This window comes from Achroia grisella, unplaced genomic scaffold (assembly GCF_030625045.1).
Source record: "Achroia grisella isolate CSIRO2021 unplaced genomic scaffold, CSIRO_AGI_Agris_v1 utg241, whole genome shotgun sequence".
NCBI classification, from domain to species: domain Eukaryota; kingdom Metazoa; phylum Arthropoda; class Insecta; order Lepidoptera; family Pyralidae; genus Achroia; species Achroia grisella.
Window position 1 is genome coordinate 2,176,871 of NW_026712734.1, and position 21,243 is coordinate 2,198,113.

The 21,243-nt window shown below is 31.1% G+C and overlaps 2 protein-coding genes across 2 annotated transcripts; one reads left to right on the forward strand and one right to left on the reverse strand.

Moving 5' to 3' along the window:
- The first annotated feature begins 585 nt into the window (after nt 1-585).
- On the forward strand, nt 586-12,026 carry LOC131842535 (ubiquitin carboxyl-terminal hydrolase nonstop). Its single transcript, XM_059191103.1, has 7 exons — nt 586-1,046; nt 1,741-1,976; nt 2,327-2,492; nt 4,773-4,883; nt 6,361-6,500; nt 6,944-7,582; nt 8,026-12,026. Exons 1-7 carry the CDS (start codon nt 927-929, stop codon nt 8,078-8,080), a joined length of 1,467 nt encoding a protein of 488 aa, XP_059047086.1. The 5' UTR covers nt 586-926; the 3' UTR covers nt 8,081-12,026.
- A 544-nt stretch (nt 12,027-12,570) lies between these two features.
- LOC131842487 (spermatogenesis-associated protein 20) lies at nt 12,571-19,765 on the reverse strand. Its single transcript, XM_059191025.1, has 6 exons — nt 19,521-19,765; nt 16,885-18,507; nt 16,450-16,658; nt 15,762-15,982; nt 15,229-15,364; nt 12,571-14,267 (listed from the first exon to the last, which is right to left on the reverse strand). The coding sequence occupies exons 1-6, from the start codon at nt 19,667-19,669 to the stop codon at nt 14,119-14,121; spliced, it is 2,487 nt and encodes an 828-aa protein (XP_059047008.1). The 5' UTR covers nt 19,670-19,765; the 3' UTR covers nt 12,571-14,118.
- Nucleotides 19,766-21,243: the final 1,478 nt, after the last annotated feature.

Below are 21,243 nucleotides of genomic sequence, written 5' to 3' on the forward strand. Positions count from 1 at the left end.
GATAATGATGCCAGGTACAATGTTTACCTTCCAAAGTTGGAGGATTCGGTGATGTTAAGAAAACATTTGGGGGTAATAAATGCTTGGGGAGATTTTTGTGGGAGTGACAGAGGAATGTATCTGGTTATTAATGAGAGTTTTTTTTACATAGTAATGTCAGAACTAAGAAAAACAATTACACAAGCCCACAAGGTAAAACACAGAAGACATGCGAAACCCACAGCGTAAAAAACGTTCATTAGGGTTTTAACCCACTAAAGTATACAGAACAGGATTTTTGAAGAATATAATTTTGTAAAATTGTACATTATTAGGAAACGGTCACGTTTATTGTTTAAATATATATATACATATTGCACTCGAAAAGAACTTACATAAAAGTTAAAAAAGGAGTTAATAATAATATATATACCTGCATTACATATATATATTGCTAATAGAGAGTTTCTTTATTAGGAATTTTTATTTCAAAAATCTACCATAGGGTATTCTGGATAAAATTTAGGGGGAAAGCAAGATGATTATCTGACAATACTGGTCACAGAGTACATTTGTGTAGAGCTAGTCATTAATGTGCATCAAGGTAGTGTGCTACTATGCCATGTTGAATTAGTCTTTTTGATCTGTGGTTGAATTGTCGATAACTCAAGGCCTTGCAGCCCGTAACATTAGGTATACTATTGAGCTTGAGCCCTGATTTGATCGAGTTGAGAAACGGAGAAAGAACTGAACACGCCCCCTGCTCTTCTGCCCTGTGTCCTTTTGACTTTTACAGTAAATTAAATGGCTACATTAGTTTTATAATATTCTTTGAATTACAATTTAAAAGTGACACTCGTAATTGATAATGACATATTTTTCATTGTGTTAATCAAGATAGTCGCAAATTTGGTTTTGACCGGTGTTATAAATTTACAAGAGAAATAATGAATGACAATGGTTGCATACACCTGAGTAATTTTAAGGCCGCCAAAGGAACCCATCCATATAAAATTGTACATGCATTCTTTGTGTCATGCACATCTTTCGATGCCAGGAGGTATAAGGTATGTTGCGCAAAATCGTTACATTTTGATGCTGCAGCGCTAGTGTGTAAAATGCAATGGAGGCTACTTATACCTATTCGTCTTTGTTTTGATCGACGAGAAAGTACATAGTAATATTTCGGGGAATGGCTTTGATTATCAGTATTTTATTTCTTGTGGTCAGCTGTCTTATTAGTCAGCTGATTAGTGATCTTTGACCTCGCAACAGCTGTTCGCCGCCAGGTTTTAAGCGCAGCAACTTATTGATTTTGCCCCTTTGTCTACTATAGAAGTTTAGTGAACTATATATATATATATATGTAAAATTATAAATAGATGTATGAACATAGCTTACATAAGCTTTGTTCCATAATTTCATAGTCAAACAGTTGGGTAGATGCTATTATTTTTTTACTTATATTTAATGAACCAACTGTAAATCTCAAAGTAGGAACTATTTTTTGTAATTGATATGCAGGGTTGACAACCTTTTAATTTAATGGGATTAAATAAAAATCTAATCAAATTTCATATACTACCTTAATTTCGCTACCTAACCAAAAACTATCCATTTTCTTATTTAAAAATGACATACAAACTTGTATGAGAAAAAATTTAACTTCATACTTAAGGACAAATATCTCATGCTTGTACAAAAATCTTTTGGCATCCCTGTTGTTATGTAGGTATGTTAAATAACAGCATATGTCCACAGGCTACAGCTTGTTTGTGCTTCGAATGTGGCCAATCAGGCCCTCGTATGCACTCCTGCCTCCACTGCATCTACTTTGCCTGTTATGCTGGACACATCCAGGACCATTCCAAGTCTAAAAAACATTTTCTGTATGTTGATCTGAGTTATGGAAATGTTTTCTGTGCCCAATGTCAAGATTATATTTATGATAGAGAATTGACTGAAATTGCCATGGACCACAAGCTAAAGGAAGCTAAGTAAGTTAATTATAAAGGTGTTTTATAAAACTATTTGCAAAAAGCATTTCATATTTTACAGAATACAAGTTATTAATATTACATTACCTTATATTTTATTCAGATTGTTGCTAAGGGTTTAAGTTGTAATGACTATAAAATGAATTTTATATAAATTCATTATTTATATTAAATTTTCTTGCCAGTGTAATATACATTATGAAAACATTTTATGCTAGAAAGTTTAGTTAGGCATCAATATAAATAATTATTTTCTGAGTATATGTTTAGCTTTGAAATATGGCATATGGAAATTTTAAAATATATTTTGTGAATAGTTTCATGTTATAATTTTTTTTAAATATTTTTAGATCTCTGGGTATCAGTTTGCCATATGTGCCTTGGATACCCAATAATAATGAAGCCCTGGCACTTAGACGTCTACGCAGGCGGCGCCTCATTAGCCCCCACACCACCATAGGCCTGCGGGGCTTGCAGAATCTTGGCTCTACCTGTTTCATGAATTGTATAGTTCAGGTAATGTAAAATTTTCTCTTACATTTAGTTATCACTGAAATGCAACAACTAACAAGTGTTGTATGTATAAGAATGGATAATTATGTATTTAAACAATTAAATAGCTATATGTATACGTACACTAATCCTTTTCATGAACAAATCTACCTCATTACTTAACTATACTGTACTTTCTGTTTTAATTGTAATAAAATGTTTCAATGTTGTTGTCAATAATTATTCATAATAATACATATGAGGGAGCATTAAGTTTTCATAAAATTTAAAACTGTGGTTCTTTTATACTACACTATACTTTTATACTTGAAATTTGTATTTGATAAAATATTGAAAATTGTAGTTTTGGGGGTTTGAGGGGTGGTTATACACAATAACCACCTCTCTCACTCCTCCTTCTCCTACCCCCTATATTAAAGAGGATTGATATTTCATCACCATACAGCAGTCTCTTGATAAGGATAACTGGAATGCAGTTTGAAAACCAAGCACTGACTTGCAGGCAGCAGAAGAAACAAGCATAGCAATATAAGAATGGGTATTCTAGTACACTATTGTAAATGATAATAAGTCACATTATACATAAGTTTGGTGTCCTAGTAGTGTAGCATACTGCTTTAGTTCCGATGGTCACATTTTTTATTTCAAGTGTAGTTTAAACATTTGTATTCATGTGTATGATTATTTGTACGGGTCTGGTGGTTTTCTATGTATATTATGTATGTATTATGAAAACTAAGTACAGACATATTTAAATCAGTTGTCTATAGATACCCATAATACAAGCTCTGCTTGGTTTGTTACCAGGTGGCGCTGTGTGGGTTGTATATCGGTATTATTATTATATCTATACAATTTAGAAGGACTGTGCTCATTGTTTGAGTTTTTCAATCATAATTGTGCTAAAGTATAATGATTATTCATTTATACTGTTTATTATATTGTAACAAATCTAGCCGAAATTTAAATGCCAAGATTATATTATAACGCATGTACATTAGCTAGTTTTGGTAATTGAAAACACGTAGCATCAGGTTATCGACCTGAGACTGTTTACCATTATGACGTCATAACATAACAATTTATAGGGAAAATAAATATAAGTATATTTCCATGAATTTTGTACTGAAACTGACCTTTAATGTATATATATAGACCAAAATATATGTTAATATAAAAACTTCTCAAATGCGAAATGTGCTCGCGTAATAAAAGTTATGCCTTGGCAACAGGAAATTACGCGAATTATAAGAAACAAAAATGCATTTCGATATTTTTTTTATTCACATGCAATATAACATTTAATTGTTATCTTTAGTCAATAGGTTCGTATCGTATATAACTCGTTCGTTAATAGTTCTTTCTCTTTTTGTGTTGTTATAATATTGATTTAACTTTTCTTAAACTTATATGATATATCCAATTATTACCCTGTTATATGATGGAGAGGTGTTGAATTTGATCACATTTTTCCTTATTTACTTTAAAGAAGTTTTTATAATTACCATTTAACTTATATTTCCAACTGAATGCCAAAAAGAGAAAAATCATTAGACATTTTTTGTCCGTGTTTTTTTATTTACTGATTTTTATGATAATTTTTTTATACTCAGTTAGAATTTAATACAGGAGGTGTTGGTCCCATATTAAATTTGTTACAAGTGTTAAACGATTATAAGTATATTGAATCAATTATAAACTACGCTAGTTCTTTTTATTTTTTCATTTGGTATAGCTGTTAAGAAACAGTTTCTGTAGAATCTAAGCAAACAGATACTATTTAGATGGATAAAGACATATGACTTTTTATCTATGTCAGTCGAGTACTAACTGTAGTACATATAAATGAGACATGAGATTTCTACAATTTGTGACATCTATTCACATATAACAATACAATCCTTGTAATATAACGCGGCACATCAAGGCCGTGTACATGGTACTAGCAGCGTTGCCCCTTGAAAACCATTGCTACCCCGTGATCAAAGTAGCTGTCTCAGCTCTCAGGTCGCAAGTAACCTCGATGATGAAAATATATGTCAACAACATTTTAGATTCTATCCTCCATCGGCGTGACGGCTCCACTGCAAATGGCAAAAATCAATACGAAAACTCAAGATTCGAGTATTTGTGTCTCTTTAAAATTGTCATACAACGTAAAACCATAATTATATGATATTTACCACAAATATGGATTATGTTCGTATAGTATCGTATATATAATCTCGTATTATATATTCCCCGAAACGAACCATTTACCTATGAAATATTCATTATTTCCAGACATTAATACATACTCCGTTACTACGTGATTATTTTCTGGGAGAGAAGCATAAATGCAAAGCGCAGAGTTCCGGGAAATGCCTAGTTTGTGAAGTTTCCAAGCTATTTCAGGTATGTTAAAATGCTAATTGGCCTTACGTAAATACTTGTACTTACCAAGTATTGATTTGCTCCGGTACGACGTGCTATTTATAAATTGTACAAGGGTGTTTGCGAAACATTATTATTTTAACCTTTAAAAGCAAAGAACAGTTGTTAGGTATATTGAATTGTACTTATGCTAAGTGCTATTTTCTCAGTCATTGTCGTTTTAGCATGTATAATATACAACGACGAATTTGCATTGTTAAGCAATCAAGATAATTAGGTCATAACTTCTATCTATATACCTAGTACACTTACGACTTTGATGGGGAGGATTATTATTATTACTGTATACATAAACATCACATTATCATATTATTATGACACCTGCGAAAACAGTGATTGCCAGTTCTGAGGACTAAGATGCCATGTCTCTTATCGTGTAATTTCACTGCCTAATCTTAATTTTAGTTTGCCTAAAACTGAAACAATTATCACAACACGATATTGAGGTGATGATGATGATGATGAAGCAGACGACTTTTTACAATCTAACTAGTAAAATCGATTATTTCCAATTAGAAAATTAAAATAGAACCATGCAAATTGTAAAGCAATCTAGATAATTAAGTCATAGCTTTTATACCTGTTCTACTATAAGTACTTATGACACGTTTGAATTGTCCCTCGCATATAAAACCAAATAATTTTGTATGAATTGTTTCAAATCAGACTGACAGCATTCAACCTCCTCTCATCCCTGAACACTACGGCTCTTTTATGTATTATTTTAAGATGAACTTAGGTCAAGCTAGCTTTAGTATCGTTGTCCTTGCTCTACTCAATTTTTTCTTGAGTTAAATACAGAGAGATGTAAGCGAACGAAGTGACAAAGAGCATTCTAATAATATTTTAGCATTTGCGATTGTGTAACTGCATTCGCGAATAAGTTTGCATCTGGTTGTTGCTTCGTTTTATCGGTAATGATTATAATGTTCTATTAATAATATTCGTGTTATCTACGTTTTCTTTTTTTTACTAGATTAACACAAGATAATTTTCTATAAAATCGAGCTGGTAAAACAGTAAGACTACTCAATATTCATTGTTAAAAACTTCAACATTAGCGAGAATCCTTTTTATTGAGTTGGAATGGCAAACAACATGACAGCCACTTTATTGAAAATGGTAATCGTCATCTATATGCCCATATGAATAGCATCACGAATGGTTTAAAGTATACTGCGATCCCCGTGCTACGTGTCAGACATTATCAATCCTTAGGATTCAGTTGTTTATTACTGTCCTTAGGACTCTATATCCTGTAATTTTAATTAGTAGCAGGAAATTTATTATTTTTATAATCCATATAGATTTACATTTACATATTTACTTCTATACAATTTACTTTTATTATATGTAGTCTCTAAAGTAGGTCAGACTTGTATCTTGGGTGCAAAATGTACATGATGTATTAATTTAATTTATTTTATGTTATTTAAAGGAATTCTATTCGGGAGCAAAAACTCCACTTACACTTCATCGTTTGCTGCACCTCATCTGGACTCACGCCCGCCACCTTGCCGGTTACGAACAGCAGGACGCTCACGAGTTCTTCATAGCTACGCTTGACGTTCTTCACAGGTACGGTATCTTTATGTATAAGGAATGGTGCAGCCGCCTGCACTAACGGTATACGCTGGAGGGATACCAGTGAAGCAAGATATGATGACAGAGAGAGAAGAACAAGATATGATGAGAGGTTAGTTACCCCATCATGGCGAATTCACCAGGAATTGAGTAAAAAGGTTTCCGCTTGGGCCTGAGTGGACAACTACTTAACACTACTAACAATCCTTTCTCTTCACAGGTACATATTACTATTTACTATTTGTTTAGCAGTTATATAGCTACGTTAGGGCTGTAGATACCAAAGGCATCATGGATCACAAAATACATTTTAACTTAAGGTAACACTTCAGGCGTTGCCATAGAACATTTAGTAGTATAGTAAAGTAGTATTGTAATTTTTGTTTTGTTTTAGTTTTTATCAAATTTATTTAGTTTATTTTTAATTCTATTTGTAGGCACTGCATGAATGGAGTCGAAGATACAGAAAAGAAAGAAAACGGCCGCTGCAACTGCATCATCGATCAGATATTTACAGGTGGACTACAAAGTGATGTTGTGTGCACATCATGCTCAGGTGTTTCCACCACTATTGATCCATTCTGGGACATCAGTTTAGACGTTGCCGGGCCCGGTTCTCTACAGGCCTGCCTAGAACGTTTCACTCGTGCTGAGCATCTTGGATCCGCGGCGAAAATCAAGTGCTCCAACTGCCGAGTATATCGCGAATCTACCAAACAACTAACATTGGAAACTCTCCCCATTGTTGCCAGTTTCCATTTGAAACGCTTTGAGCATTCATCACAGATTGATAGAAAAATATCTGCGTTCGTATCTTTTCCTGCAGAATTAGACATGACTCCATTTATGTCGACTCACCGTCGGGCGGTGGATGTGGGCGCGACAGATAACAATAACGCACCAGAGGGCGTCTTTGAAGACAATCGGTACTCACTATTTGCTGTAGTGAACCATTTGGGATCGCTAGATGCTGGTCACTATACTGCTTACGTGCGCCAAATGAAGGGAAGCTGGTTTAAATGCGACGATCACATGATAACGCGGGCCTCGCTTCGTGAGGTTTTAGATAGTGAAGGGTGCGTATCTTTGAAATTTTATTTATTTCATGCAATTGTAAATAATATGTGTTTTCTATATGTTACGCAGGAATGGTAGCTGTTGCACCGATTTCGATAAAAATAAATATGATTTTATCAACTATATTTATATAATGAAATGAAATGATTGCGGGGAAGCATGACGTTGTTGCCTACTAGCATTAACTATACGATCATTAAGAATAACCATTCTAAAGGCCTTTTTACAGTATCATATAAAATATGATGTACCTCTTAGTGTCATAAATCAACATTAAATAATTGTATTTATATATTATGCTCCTAACCCCTAAAACCTCTGGCATACTTCCAAAAATGGAAACTTATAATTCTAACAGCTTCAATATGTTTGTATATTCCCTTCATAAGGTTGTTTAATAATTGTTGTATGTATTGTAGTATAGGCATATTTTTTGTTCCAGATACCTTCTATTTTATCACAAGACTGTTCTGGAGTACGAGTGTGACGTATCTTAAGATGTCACCTGTCTGTCTAATATTTATCTCAAAAAATTGTATGCATAATTATTACCATGTAATCTGATGTTTAGCGTCAGATGTTTTCATTTGCTTATGAATAGGTAGTTATTTAAAAGGCATACTTTTGGACCTGTCGAATTGAATTGTAAGAAAAGTCATGTTCTCTCTCGTGATATTAGTGCTTAGATGTTTGAAGAAAATCTTGATGATGATCTTTTTGATGTTTTCTGTGGAAATATTCACGAATTTGTTAGTTGTAAGCTTAAATGTAATTACCACATACAGGGTTAGTTATAAAGGGTACGCCAAGACGGATGAGTATAATATCGAAACTTTACATACAAAATCCAATAGTTACCATGTGATTTATATGAAAAGTTTAATCATTATATTGTCCGGAAGAGATTGCTTAGCTATCAAACCGCCTCTTGGACTATTTACCTTCATTAGTGTAATCCTATTGTTCGGCGTAAAGAAGTGTAAAGTAAATTAAAAAATATTTTCTTATTCCTACAGAGTTTTTCACTTTCTTGAATATTATCACAGAGTTTTAGGTTGGTACAAACTTTTCAACTAACCCTGTGTAGATATTCTCTATAGTTAGCTATAAAATGGTGTTTAAACATTTTTCTGACGTATATACTATGATGTTTCACAACGCATTGTTGTGTTTAATGTTACAATTTTACTGTATCAGAATTTCGGCGAGTGTCATATTATAATCGTGTAGGGTATATTTCACTAAAGTGACATTTAATGACTTTACAATGTTAAATTTTAATTTCTATAAATGTAGTCAAATACGAATGAAATCCATATGCAAATAAATACAAGTAAATGATTAAATACAATACATTCTTATTGCTGCATATTTTGTGTTCGTACCTATATTTTAATTGGTTTGCAGAACAAATATTTCAATCTACCTCGCTGCAACTCTTGTATGCATTTCACTGAAGCCTATTTAAAATGTCTGACTTTTTTTATTTGTGAATATTGCTTGTAAAGTATATTTTAATTTAAGGTTAAATACACATGAGGCTAATATAACTCGTATTTTTGAAGAAGAATAACTGATTACCTGGTTCATCGTGCGTTTGAAAGATGTAAATTGTGATAGAGTATAAAATGTTTCAGGTGCTTGGAGCACCTGAGTATGATCTTTTATTATTATTTGTATGAACTGTTAAAAACAAAGTGTACAATTAATTTTATGTATAATATGTTTTTTAAATTTGGCATATAAACATATATTATTCATGACAATATGAGATTTCTGATATATTGTTTTCTTAAATATAATGTTAACTAAGGCAGAAAAATCATAATAAACAATAAAATATTAAGAATATAATATATGTATGCCAAGTATAAAAAACCAACACTAGGCTACCTGATTCATCGGTATGATATTTTTGTTCGGTAAACTCGCGTGGTACTTGCTTATAATGAGCAATAAAGCTCTCATTAAATTATAGACAAACAAATTTTGTATCGAATCAGATCAGTATGTATGGGTTTTAAAGAACTAATCTGTACTGACAAATCAGGAAGTGAGCATTTAAGTAACTGTGACATTTAATTTTGTATAAAAATCAAAATAGTCAGCTCTGTAGTAGGTGTAGGCCTTTTTTGTAAAATGATTTCTGTGATATTTAAAAAAAAACATTCATTATTTTTAATGTAAGTAGGAAACCAGATATGTCTACTGCTGGCGTTAGGGGAACAAGAATTTAGGTTATGTCTCTTTTTTCAGATCGTTTTCTTTGTGTATCGCAATAAGGTGTATTTTTCGTTACGAAGGCAAAAATGTAAATGTGTATAGAAATAGTAATGTTTGCTATTTTATCTGTATTGTTTCTGATTATATAATGTCGTTTTTTTATTTATTTGTGTAAATATTTATATTTTATTGTAATTAATAATATCTAATGGATGGATGTTTTGTGGTGTTATATTAACTCATGTGTATCTAGCGTAGATGGATTTAAGTAGTTTATAACCTTATACGACTGATATTAGCTTAATGTGATATTTAATATTTATGACTTGTATTAAAATGTAGTTAGTTGTATGGATTTACATCTGGAAGTAGTTTAATTTTGTTTTCATGATTTTACGCTTAAATGTAGGTACTAGCAAAAAGTGAGCATTGTGTTAATACACATATGTATTTTTTTATTAATAATATCAAATAACACTTTTTTAATTAAATTAGGTTCAAATAGAAATTTCACATACGCTTATAACGTATGCTGGCGGGATACCATTGAATAATTTATGTAGTTATAAATCCTACCAAGTAGTTTTAACTGACAAGACTTCCTCTTTTTAAATTGCAGTATATTTATTTATGATATATGTTATTAATTTATTTTACACCAAATCTGGAACTAATCGAATAATATTCATTACTTTTACAACGGCGTATTGTTTTTTTTCCCCGAGTCGCCTCTTATGACATAGGAATGAAAAGGAGTGATGTCGCATTGTATTATTCATCATTACACCAATTCATTATGTACATATAAATTTATGTTTAACTATCGACTTTAGATATGTAAAATAAATTTCATGTTTAAGGAATTACTAGTTTAGGAGTAGTTTCCATATAAAAGTCACAACTATGTTCATTGTAGATTCTAATAATTTCGAACAAATTCGCCACTATTTGCTAGTGTCTACTGTTTTACAAATTATGTTGCATTTAATAATTTAGTAATTCGGATCCGAGCCTAATTATATATCTGAACTATTAGTCCATACTATGATGAAAATGTGATAGAGAAACGATTTCGCTATTATGTATAATTATTGCAATTATTATTTCAGACTATTATTACTCAAAATGTGAAAAATATTATGTATACTATCCTTCTTAATATATAGGATATAGGAATTAAATGGTGTTTAAAATTCGAATACATGTATAAAAAAATATAAAACAGGTGTAACAAAAAAAAATGTAATTTATCCCTATTGTTGTTGTTTAAATTTGATAATCATGATATCGTTATTTAATGGAGTATTATTATTAATTATAATGGCATGAAATAATTAATATACATACTATTTGAGATTGATAAATCTGGTTGATTGAAAATTTCTTGACTATAAAATAGCACTGAATAATATTCCTCGATTTATTAAGTAATTATAAATTGTATTATTTTAATATCGGTTCGATACAAAATCGAATGGTCACAGATGCTAAAAGTATCGTTTGTGATAATGGCCTTATGCGCCTTATAGAAGTCTCTTTTAAATTAATCATATAAAATCTGTAATTTTTAAAAGATTTAAATTAGATATGTGCATGGTGTTAGAATAAAAAATGAGAGGTATACGTGTGATTTGGATGTGTGGTATTTGTAAATTGTAAAGGTAAAAGGTACCTTTACTAAATAATTGTAATTTAAAACGCGAGTAATGAAAATGCCAACTGTAAGACTGATTTTGGTACTGCGACAGTGTGAAAAGTATCAATAGGTGCTGCCTTTCTAAAACATTTATTTTCATTGTGATTGAACAGTGTCTAAATAATCTAAATTAAAGCTATTTATAATTTTAATTAATTGCCACCCTACAAGACACTGTTCACTTATGAATTCTTTTGGATAGACACTATTTCTAATAACTTTATATTGACTATCGGAAGTCGACTCCATATATTTACAACCCTAAAATTTAAATGTGTCTAACATCACATACACATTTAGAAATTCTATTTTACTGAAGTAAAAAATACATGTGACTGTCCACGCTATTTTCAATCATCCATATATGTCATTCGTTGATAAGGTTTCTATAGCAATGACATGATTATTAATATTTAAAGTAAGTAAATGTTCAATAGATTAATCAATAATCCTTTCACTGATGATGTCTTGTTTGAATGTTAAATATCATACGTACACGTGTAGGTATGATTTATGGAATAAAATACTATTATAAATCACTATTGTTATTTTCTTTCTAATCGAAAAAATAAGCTCTACACTAATATACTATTGCTGAATTTGTGTCTACATAGAAATGAGTATCTATATACGCTAGATAAACTTAAATGTCACAGGATACACAAGCCAGTAGCTACACAAAATATGCACTTGACATTGTTGTGTATAGCAATAAACTTTAGTCTCAAAAATATACAGATTTTCAGTTTAGAGAATATGTCTATAAAATAAGGAAGCACAATAATTAAACACTTCAGTTCGGAACTGCAGATTATTCAGAACTACCTTCGTCTATCTGGTTTACAGAGTTACAATATAGACAATGATGACGTAGATCATTGTCTATATTGAGATCGTGGAGAATGATGATCGACGTAGAATGAATGACGTAGGATTCATTTAAAGCCTTCTACTATCGATTGCGATATACTAAGATTACAGGAAGTTGTTAGCATTTTAAAGAATCACTGCATGCGCCATGTAAGTACCATTGTAATAAAAAAACAACTTGTATAGGTATGTTTTTTATTTTTCAAATAAAATATCACAACTATAATTTTGCTTCAAGCAACAATGCAATAACATAAGAATAAAAACATTAATGAGATGAGAATTATATTTTCCGTGTCATTTAATGACATTCAATTAATTAAAATAATTTTGATGAGGGTAACCTAAATTATTATATCAATTACAATTTATTACACTAATCAGCCTAAATAATTTCAGATCATTCCTTGATAAATAATGGCAATTTTGAAATTTTTATTACTGTAAAATACAAGGATTTTTATTTCACATAACATTTCTTCAGATTTCGTACATAATCATACTGTTTAATTTTCCATATATTGTACATAAAAACATTGTGACTATTAAGTCTGATAACAACTGTGTTAAACTTGTTATGTCTAATGATGGAGCTCCTCAAGCGTATTAATCTACTAGTAATAAGTATGTAGTAAGAAAAATCTAAATTACACCAATAACTACATCAACATGTTCACTAAATAGATACAATGATCAAGTAGACTTAGGAAATTAAATATATAATATACTAAGTTATTGAATCGAATTAATTATTGAAACCAATTTCAACTTTTCTACTAGCAATATCACCATTAGCAACAGAATATTGGATATACGATAGTATGTTAAAATGTACTCATTTATAGAATTTAACTATTCGTATTTGAATATATTATTTAATAGTATAGTCATAATTACTTCTTATATATAACTTTCAGATACACATTCCTATTGTCTAAAAATAATATCATATAGTCAAAAAAATAATTTAGTATTCTTAGACAGAGCACTATAAGAATTCAAGACGGTATTTAGAAATTACTGCGAAAATGTATTCAATTAATTAAAAACAAAAATACAGGTAATTGAAAAGTACGATAAGGGTAATATAATGGATATTGCATCGATTTTATAACAGTATCAATATGAATTTTATGTTGTTACCAAAAGCAATAGAAATTTTACGGTAACATTTTTTATTTTTTAAATATTAGATAGTATATAATGTGGTCAGTAAAATAATACGCAATAAATGTAAGTATACATCCCTATATTCTATAAATAATAGTATATGTGTCTGTATATACATTATAAAACTAAAATGAAAATATATTTTAATTTATACAAGTTATTCAGTAAAAACATAAGGACAAAAATTCAAAGTCATACTCTTTGTTTTTGTTCTTCATATAATGGCCAAACAAACTTAACCAGACTTCGACTAGATAACTAATAGATTTATTATTAACAAAATATGAAAACGAACATAAATTTATTTTTAAATTAATATTTACATGAATATATTTTACTTTCAAATATAACATTAAACTGAGAAGAATTAATAGAACCTACACTATAATATTCGCAGATTTCGTATGTAACATTACAAAAAAATTAAAACATGTTTTAGCTAAAGATGAGGAGACATTGATTTACATAAATGTTTATCCTAACAACTTAACACCAAAGTAGATCGTTGTTATAAGTATCGTTGAAGTGTATTCATGTAAAAACTTGATATTTATTATAACAATGTGCATAGGGAATTTATTTGCCTTTCGGTGGTGGAATTTGAGCTGGCGCTTCATCAAGCAGGTTTTCAAGCTGCTTCACATCTGTGACGGGGAGAGAGCACGCGTAACGTCTACACACATACGCTGTGGGAACGTCGCCAGCCGATCTGATGCGGGTTAATACTAAAAAAAGTGTTGTTATAATTAAATAAGTTATCTTATACAGTAGATTTGTGCATATTATACCAATCTTTTATTAAGATAGACAGCAGCAATGTCTGGCGATTACGGCGATCGAGCAGTCTAGCACATTGCTTTGTTTTCCGATAACAATACAATGACGATTAACAACATTTATATTAATGAGTATTAATGGTACGAATTTTTCTTAGTTTAAGACTATATGGCGTTGTGTGAATTATTCGTGGTCACTATGCGCATGAGAATTGTCTAAGATAGCCCGGTCTTCTCGTGGGTCTGGTAGCGGTGGATAATTTATGATAAGATTCGTTTTTTATATGACAAAACTATCTGGATTCCCAACGGATGTGAATTTATAACCCCCCTCCTCTCACCTGCCTCTTCTACGATTACAGTAAAGCTACATTGTCTCAAAAAAAAAACGGGGCAATAGTTTAAATTCTAATTGAATTCCATTGGTTACTATTTAAGGACTAATGTATGGTTATTCTAAAAAATACATGTGGTAAGCAAAAATGGTATACAGAGTTAGAAGTAACCAGTTTCTTTGTGTGGCAGACAATGTTGACAGTTGTGACTAAAATTGGGCAATTAATAATACAGTTAACATAAGAATAAAATATTTTGATTTTATTATAGAACAACTGTACAAAATTCATTATTTTGGTATTTCATGAGTTTTGATTCATCCTCAACCTGAGGTGTTAAGAAGTAATTTAAAAATATATTTTTATATTTATAAGTAACAGTATTTTTAATATATAAGTACTCCAAAACAACATAATTTAAACCTATAAATTATGTTGTTTTGTGGAATATATTACGTAGTAGTATTTCAACTTTAATAGTACCTTTACAAATAACTCTGTATGATCAGTGTGGAAGCATGTCAACAAATATTAGAACTATCTACATGAGTCACATAGTACATTGTGAGACTCACGTATGTCAGACATACCGGCGGGCGACTCCGCAGTCGGGTCGGAGACGGCAAGCACTCGACCCGGCAGCAGACGCGATCTCACCACGCGCACCAGCTCCAGGGTGCGGGGGTCGCTGCACCCGCCCGATATCAGCACCTAACCGTTTTTAAGATTTTATTCAACAGTTGAGTCTTATACCAGGCTATCTTAACCGAAGCATTCAGGTTTATACCAGTTAATCTTAACCGAAGCAATCAAAAGAATTGATGGTAACATTAAAAATAGTAATAAAAAATATTATAGATGAGCTAAAGTGTGCAAAAAAGTAGCTTCAAAAAAAAATTGCTTTTATCACGTCCAAACTAACTTTATTTGCATAGAGTTTTCCCACTTGTGCCCGGGTCAGTAATATTTGAGAGACAATAACATTTTTATAAAAGATAAATGGAAATAACTAGTACAAGCTATTACTTTTTGTAATTTACAAGTTCTATATCAAATTATTAATAGATCACACACATTGCACTATCACTTATTGTATAAATTAACACACCTGTGTTGGAGAATCATTATAAAACATAAGGGCTGACATCATCTCTGGAAGTGCCGTGGGTGAATCCGTGAGCCGTTTCGAGAAAGCGAGAAGCAACTGTTTCGCCATTTCCCTCTCATGATCTCCGCCCTCAGGTGCCGCACTTTTATCTGCATATGCAGCTAGTCGCTGAAGGTTGTGACAGGCTACACTATTGCCGGAAGGTTCAGCGCCATCTTGGTCTGTTTACATACCAAATATACACTACTGGGGTCAACCAGTAGTAAAAATATGATAGGAAATACAGAACGTTAATTAAAAATAGATTAAGAAGTCCCAAATCACAAGCAGGTTAATCAATATTCTATAGGAAACTACATGTAATATTTCCTAGGAGTACATTAAATAATTTAACAATAGTCTAGTCATTTTTATCCATCATCTTAGATATCTGTATATTTACTAATGACCTTGAGAAAATTAGTGAGGAGAGCTGTGATTATATGAGGAAGAAGAGCTAGAGCTAGCTACTACTCAACTAGGTATTGAAAAGATTTGAATTCACTCTATTAAAACATGACATTGGTATAAGAATTTAATGCAATTGCACCTTAACGGAGTTTTAGAGATTATATTATTATTAGGCTTTGAATACTAGAAAATAATGTAATAGTTAATATATATTCAGGTATGTTTATTTTTTTATTACCTTCCTTGAGTCTCAATACAACAGTGTTATCTTCTGCTGAACAAGTAAAATATCCACCATTATCAGGATCCCAAAACAATTTGTCCTGAGTTTGTTGTAACTCTCTAGCCCAGTTCAGCCAGCTGAGATCAAGTGAGGCTTCATATAAGTCCAACAAACCCTTTATAAGATAAGCATAGTCATCCAGAAAACCTTTAATTGGCTTTTCCCTAAAAAATAAAATATATAAATTTAAGATAATATTTTTTAATAATGAGTGTATGTAATTATTGTATTAGCATTCCACCTTCTTAAGCATACTCTGCACCAAACACTTTTTATAGTGCATTTTATCAATGTTAATTTGTAAATAATATCTATATAATTTTATATGCATAGACTTATTATAGTATCAGTTAAATTTGTGTTGTTTTATTTAGAATAATTAAGACTTACGTTTGCGCAACTGCACCATCATCAGCTTTATAACAGGAATGCAACAGTGTGTTTGTAGACTGATCATACAAATGATTTTTTATAAACTGTGCAGTTTTAATAGCATCTTCTACATAGTCTTTTTCTGCTAAGCCTTGTCCTGCTTGTGCTAAACCAGCTATCATCAGACCATTCCAAGAACACAGCATTTTGCTATCCAGATGAGGGCGAGGCCTCTTTTGACGAACTTGGTACAGTATGTCAATGCATTCAGATATTACTTGATTAAATTGATCTACAGATAGGCCAAACTTTTTTGCAGTTTCCTCTTTACTGCCATAGATAATTAAAACATTTTTATTTGTTAGTTCTCCATGAGGATCACTAGCCGGAGAAATATTACCATCTTCTTCAACACTAAAGTAATCAGTAAATATATCTACATATGGTATATCGTTTAACTTTTTATCTCCAATAATTGACTTTAATTCATCATATTCCCAGACACAAAAAGCGCCTTCTTTCTTATGAGTTGCACCAGTAGTTGGATAAGAATCAGCATCTTCTGCACTATAATAACCACCAGACTCATGTCTCAGATCTCTATTTACGTACTTTATAATATCGCGCACAATTTCAGCGTAGAATACATCTTTAGTTGCTAAATAGGCATCAGTGTAAGCAACAAGAAGTTGGCCTTGATCATATAACATTTTTTCAAAATGTGGTACATGCCAATCATTGTCTACTGAGTAGCGGGCAAAGCCACTAGAAACATGGTCATGGATACCACCCTTGGCAATCTTTGTCAATGTATACAGGCACATATCTAAGCATTTTTTTCCTTCTGGGTGAGATTTATCTCGAGCATAATAGTGGAATAAAAAATTAAATATAGACGCCTGTGGAAACTTAGGGGCCATACCAAACCCACCAAATTCAGGTTCATAACTAGACATATATCTTTGCACACATTTATCCCACGTAGCTTCACCAGGCATAGAAGATGAACATTCTCCATCAACTATAGATAATTTCTGCAGGGCATCCAGGATATTTGTGCCTGCTTCTAAAAATTGTGTTTGGTTCTCCTTCCACTTTTTAGCTAAAGACAACAGGATGGTTTTGAATCCTGGGCGACCCCAGCGGTCCTCAGGTGGGAAATAAGTGCCACCAGTAACAGGGCGTAAATCAGGAGTCAAAAACACAGACATAGGCCAACCTCCACTACCAGTGGTAGCTAATACAAACAACATATAAACACGATCTATATCAGGGCGCTCCTCTCTGTCTACTTTGATATTAACAAAGTGTTCATTCATGATTTTTGCTACATCTTCATTCTCAAATGACTCCTTTTCCATGACATGACACCAGTGGCAAGTGGAGTAACCAATTGAAAGGAATATTAATTTGTTCTCTGTTTTAGCTTTATCTATAGCTTCTTGGCACCATGGATACCATTGTACAGGGTTATGAGCATGTTGCAGTAAGTATGGAGATTTCTCTGAGATTAAGCAGTTGGTGTGTTTGAAATTTTCCACTGGTTTAGATTCAACACTGGAACTAGTCATTTTTGAAATGTCAGAAAGATTCCTACACAATGGTGGAGTTGGTAGATTGCTATGACCAAATGTAGAGAACCTGTAAATAAATAGTTTACATTTAGGTACAAAAACTTAGATTATTCTTCTATGATATGCATTATGTGTAATTAATATCATTATTATATATGTGACAGGCATAAGAATATTTAAATAACCTCTTATATTAAAATTGTAAAATAATACATAAAGGAAAATATACAATTATTGTGTATTAAACAGAAACAAATTACATTTAAACAGAGGCTTTTAGTTTCATTTTATTGATCCATTATGAAAATTCACATTTTGAAGGATTATAGATGTAGCCTGGAGAAACAGTCTAAAAACACTAAGCATAAAATATACCGATAATAATAAATTTAGCAAATGTCTAGCAAAAATGTTATTATTAAAGTATTCCTAAGTCACAATTTGTAAATTATAATTACAAGTTGATGAGAGAGATGGTAACTCAGCAGAATTTTTACTACATACTTTATACAACCCACAGCCATACATTATAAAAAAAATATCAAAATAAATAATTTTGTAAAAAAAACAACATATTGTTCATTTTATTATATAACAAGGTACTGTTTTGGTCACTTTATTATGCAATTATGTAATATTTGAATAAATACACAAAATATTCATACTCTAATAGTTAAATATTAGCATAAAATCTGAATTAACAGGACCAAAGGTGATAAATTATATTTTTACGGATAAATTATAAAATGACATTTTTAATGTCGTACTTTAGTGCAGTTTGACCAGTCATATTGCATTATATAATAACGAGGCAAACAACAAATAACATCGATTATACGGAAATATTTCATTTAATTTGAGTAGTTATTGAGTAGATTCTATTATTTTGAGGTGCTATTATCAGTATAGCATTTATAACTGTTCTATTTGTACACACAAAACTTGTAAACAAAAACAAGGTCATTCGACATTCTAACAACAACAGACAGGTACAAATTATATACTCTTTATGATGTCTGTATGATGTTCCTTAGTTTTAATTCCAACTTGCAAGTAGTTACAGGCAATATTATTAAATACCTTTTTGGCAAGGCTAAATCACGGTGAGTGCACACCGGGTGAGCAATAATTGATTCCTTGCTTGTACTTTGATTAAAATTAAGATTCTTGAGTTTGTTGTCACCAGTCGATAATCTCCTCAACAACAACACGGCACGACCAGTAGGCATAATAGAATTATGTATAAAATTTTTCACGTTTCAGAACATAAATATATAAATATTTAATAATTTTCTTCAAAGTTAGCAAAATATTACAAGCAATGATATTTAATGATTGACTGACTATAAATGAATGACATTTAAGATTATTTCAATCTTTCGGTTGTCATTTTTTTAATTTATTCATGACCATGGATATACATTCTACAGTGGAACACATTGTAATAAAATAAAAATGTTTGAACAGATAAAGTAATCATCTTTATACTTATAAGCTTTAGATTAGATAATTGCAGTAAAATAATCAATAATATTTCCCCCCCCCCCCATATTTACACATATAGAAATGAAATAATAAAAGTCTATACCAGAATGCGGAGGAGAACGATTTAATATACGAGTCTCTAATGTCACTCACTGACATACATCAATGTTTGAATTTTAATAGCCTTAACAGCACTTAACAGTTACAGACTATGCCTGATATACAAAATCGAATATTATGGAGTATACATTTAGATTTGTTATTGAACAGTGATTATATATATATTATTACTTCTAATTTTAATCTGCTGAGATGAGATGGAACAAAATTTTTATTGCAGTATTTGAAGTTGCTGGATCAAGTTTTCACTGGTAAGCACCATTTAACTGCATTACATTTACCTTTAGTCTCCATTGATATTCCAATATCTTTTAGTAAAATATTTTGAAAAAAAGTTGGTATCTGGTGGTAATCGGTGAATGTAAGTTCCAAAACATCTTATCCTCGGCGTTGTCCTGTTGAGTTGCCAAATCCACAACCTCATTCCCAGTTATGCAACTGTACTCACACAAATTCAATGTTTATTGTATTTGTTTATATATACTGTAATTTCTTTAAACTATTCATATATTTACATTATCTACAAGTGTAACAGTTATTCTGAAACTGATATTTTGTATCACATAATTGTCTCATCAATGTGGGTTCTAGTATTCATGCAAACTACACTACTGTATGCAAAATTATTTCTTATTATGCTTTTCTATAAAATATTGAGTGGGAGTATATTTGCATTGTGGTATACAATATGAATGATTTTATTGTTATACATATATTGTTATACACTATTCCTATACTTATGTGTTTCTAACAAATACTAGAATTGAACTTTTTTTCAGCGTTAATCTCTAATTTGAGTATATTACTGTAATAATTTTGTATTTCGTTAAATGCAGGAATTATATTATATACAGCTTTATTTTGTTACTTTACCATTACTGTTTATTATATACATTTAAATTAGAAAAATTACATTCTTATAAAGAATAACATTTGGAACAATCTGCTATTATATAAACACTTGTCTTTTACAGATTGGTTATCATACAATGATGGCATTACAATTACCTGAGTTATAGTGGATATTGATAGCTACCCATCGGATTATCATGAAATTTCCACTGACCACTGCCAGAGAGGAGTTATTCTGGGACTGACTAATGATATACCTATTGCTGATGCCAGCCTCTTTGGAGATTGAATAGTGGTTGGGCTGCCATTGTTCAACACACATAACTCAATCTATGAAATTGTATAT

What these genes read in the sequence shown, in the direction of transcription:
- LOC131842535 (XM_059191103.1), top strand. Translation starts at nt 927, where the DNA reads ATGAATGACAATGGTTGCATACACCTGAGTAATTTTAAGGCCGCCAAA. An exon ending in AAGTTTCCAAGCTATTTCAG is followed by an intron (nt 4,884 to 6,360) that starts GTATGTTAAAAT and finishes TGTTATTTAAAG; the next exon opens with GAATTCTATTCGGGAGCAAA. An exon ending in GAGGTTTTAGATAGTGAAGG is followed by an intron (nt 7,583 to 8,025) that starts GTGCGTATCTTT and finishes TTTTTGTTCCAG; the next exon opens with ATACCTTCTATTTTATCACA.
- LOC131842487 (XM_059191025.1), bottom strand. Translation starts at nt 19,669, where the DNA reads ATGCCTACTGGTCGTGCCGTGTTGTTGTTGAGGAGATTATCGACTGGT. An exon ending in TGTATTGAGACTCAAGGAAG is followed by an intron (nt 15,983 to 16,449) that starts GTAATAAAAAAA and finishes GTATGTAAACAG; the next exon opens with ACCAAGATGGCGCTGAACCT. An exon ending in CGCCGGTATGTCTGACATAC is followed by an intron (nt 14,268 to 15,228) that starts GTGAGTCTCACA and finishes CACTTTTTTTAG; the next exon opens with TATTAACCCGCATCAGATCG.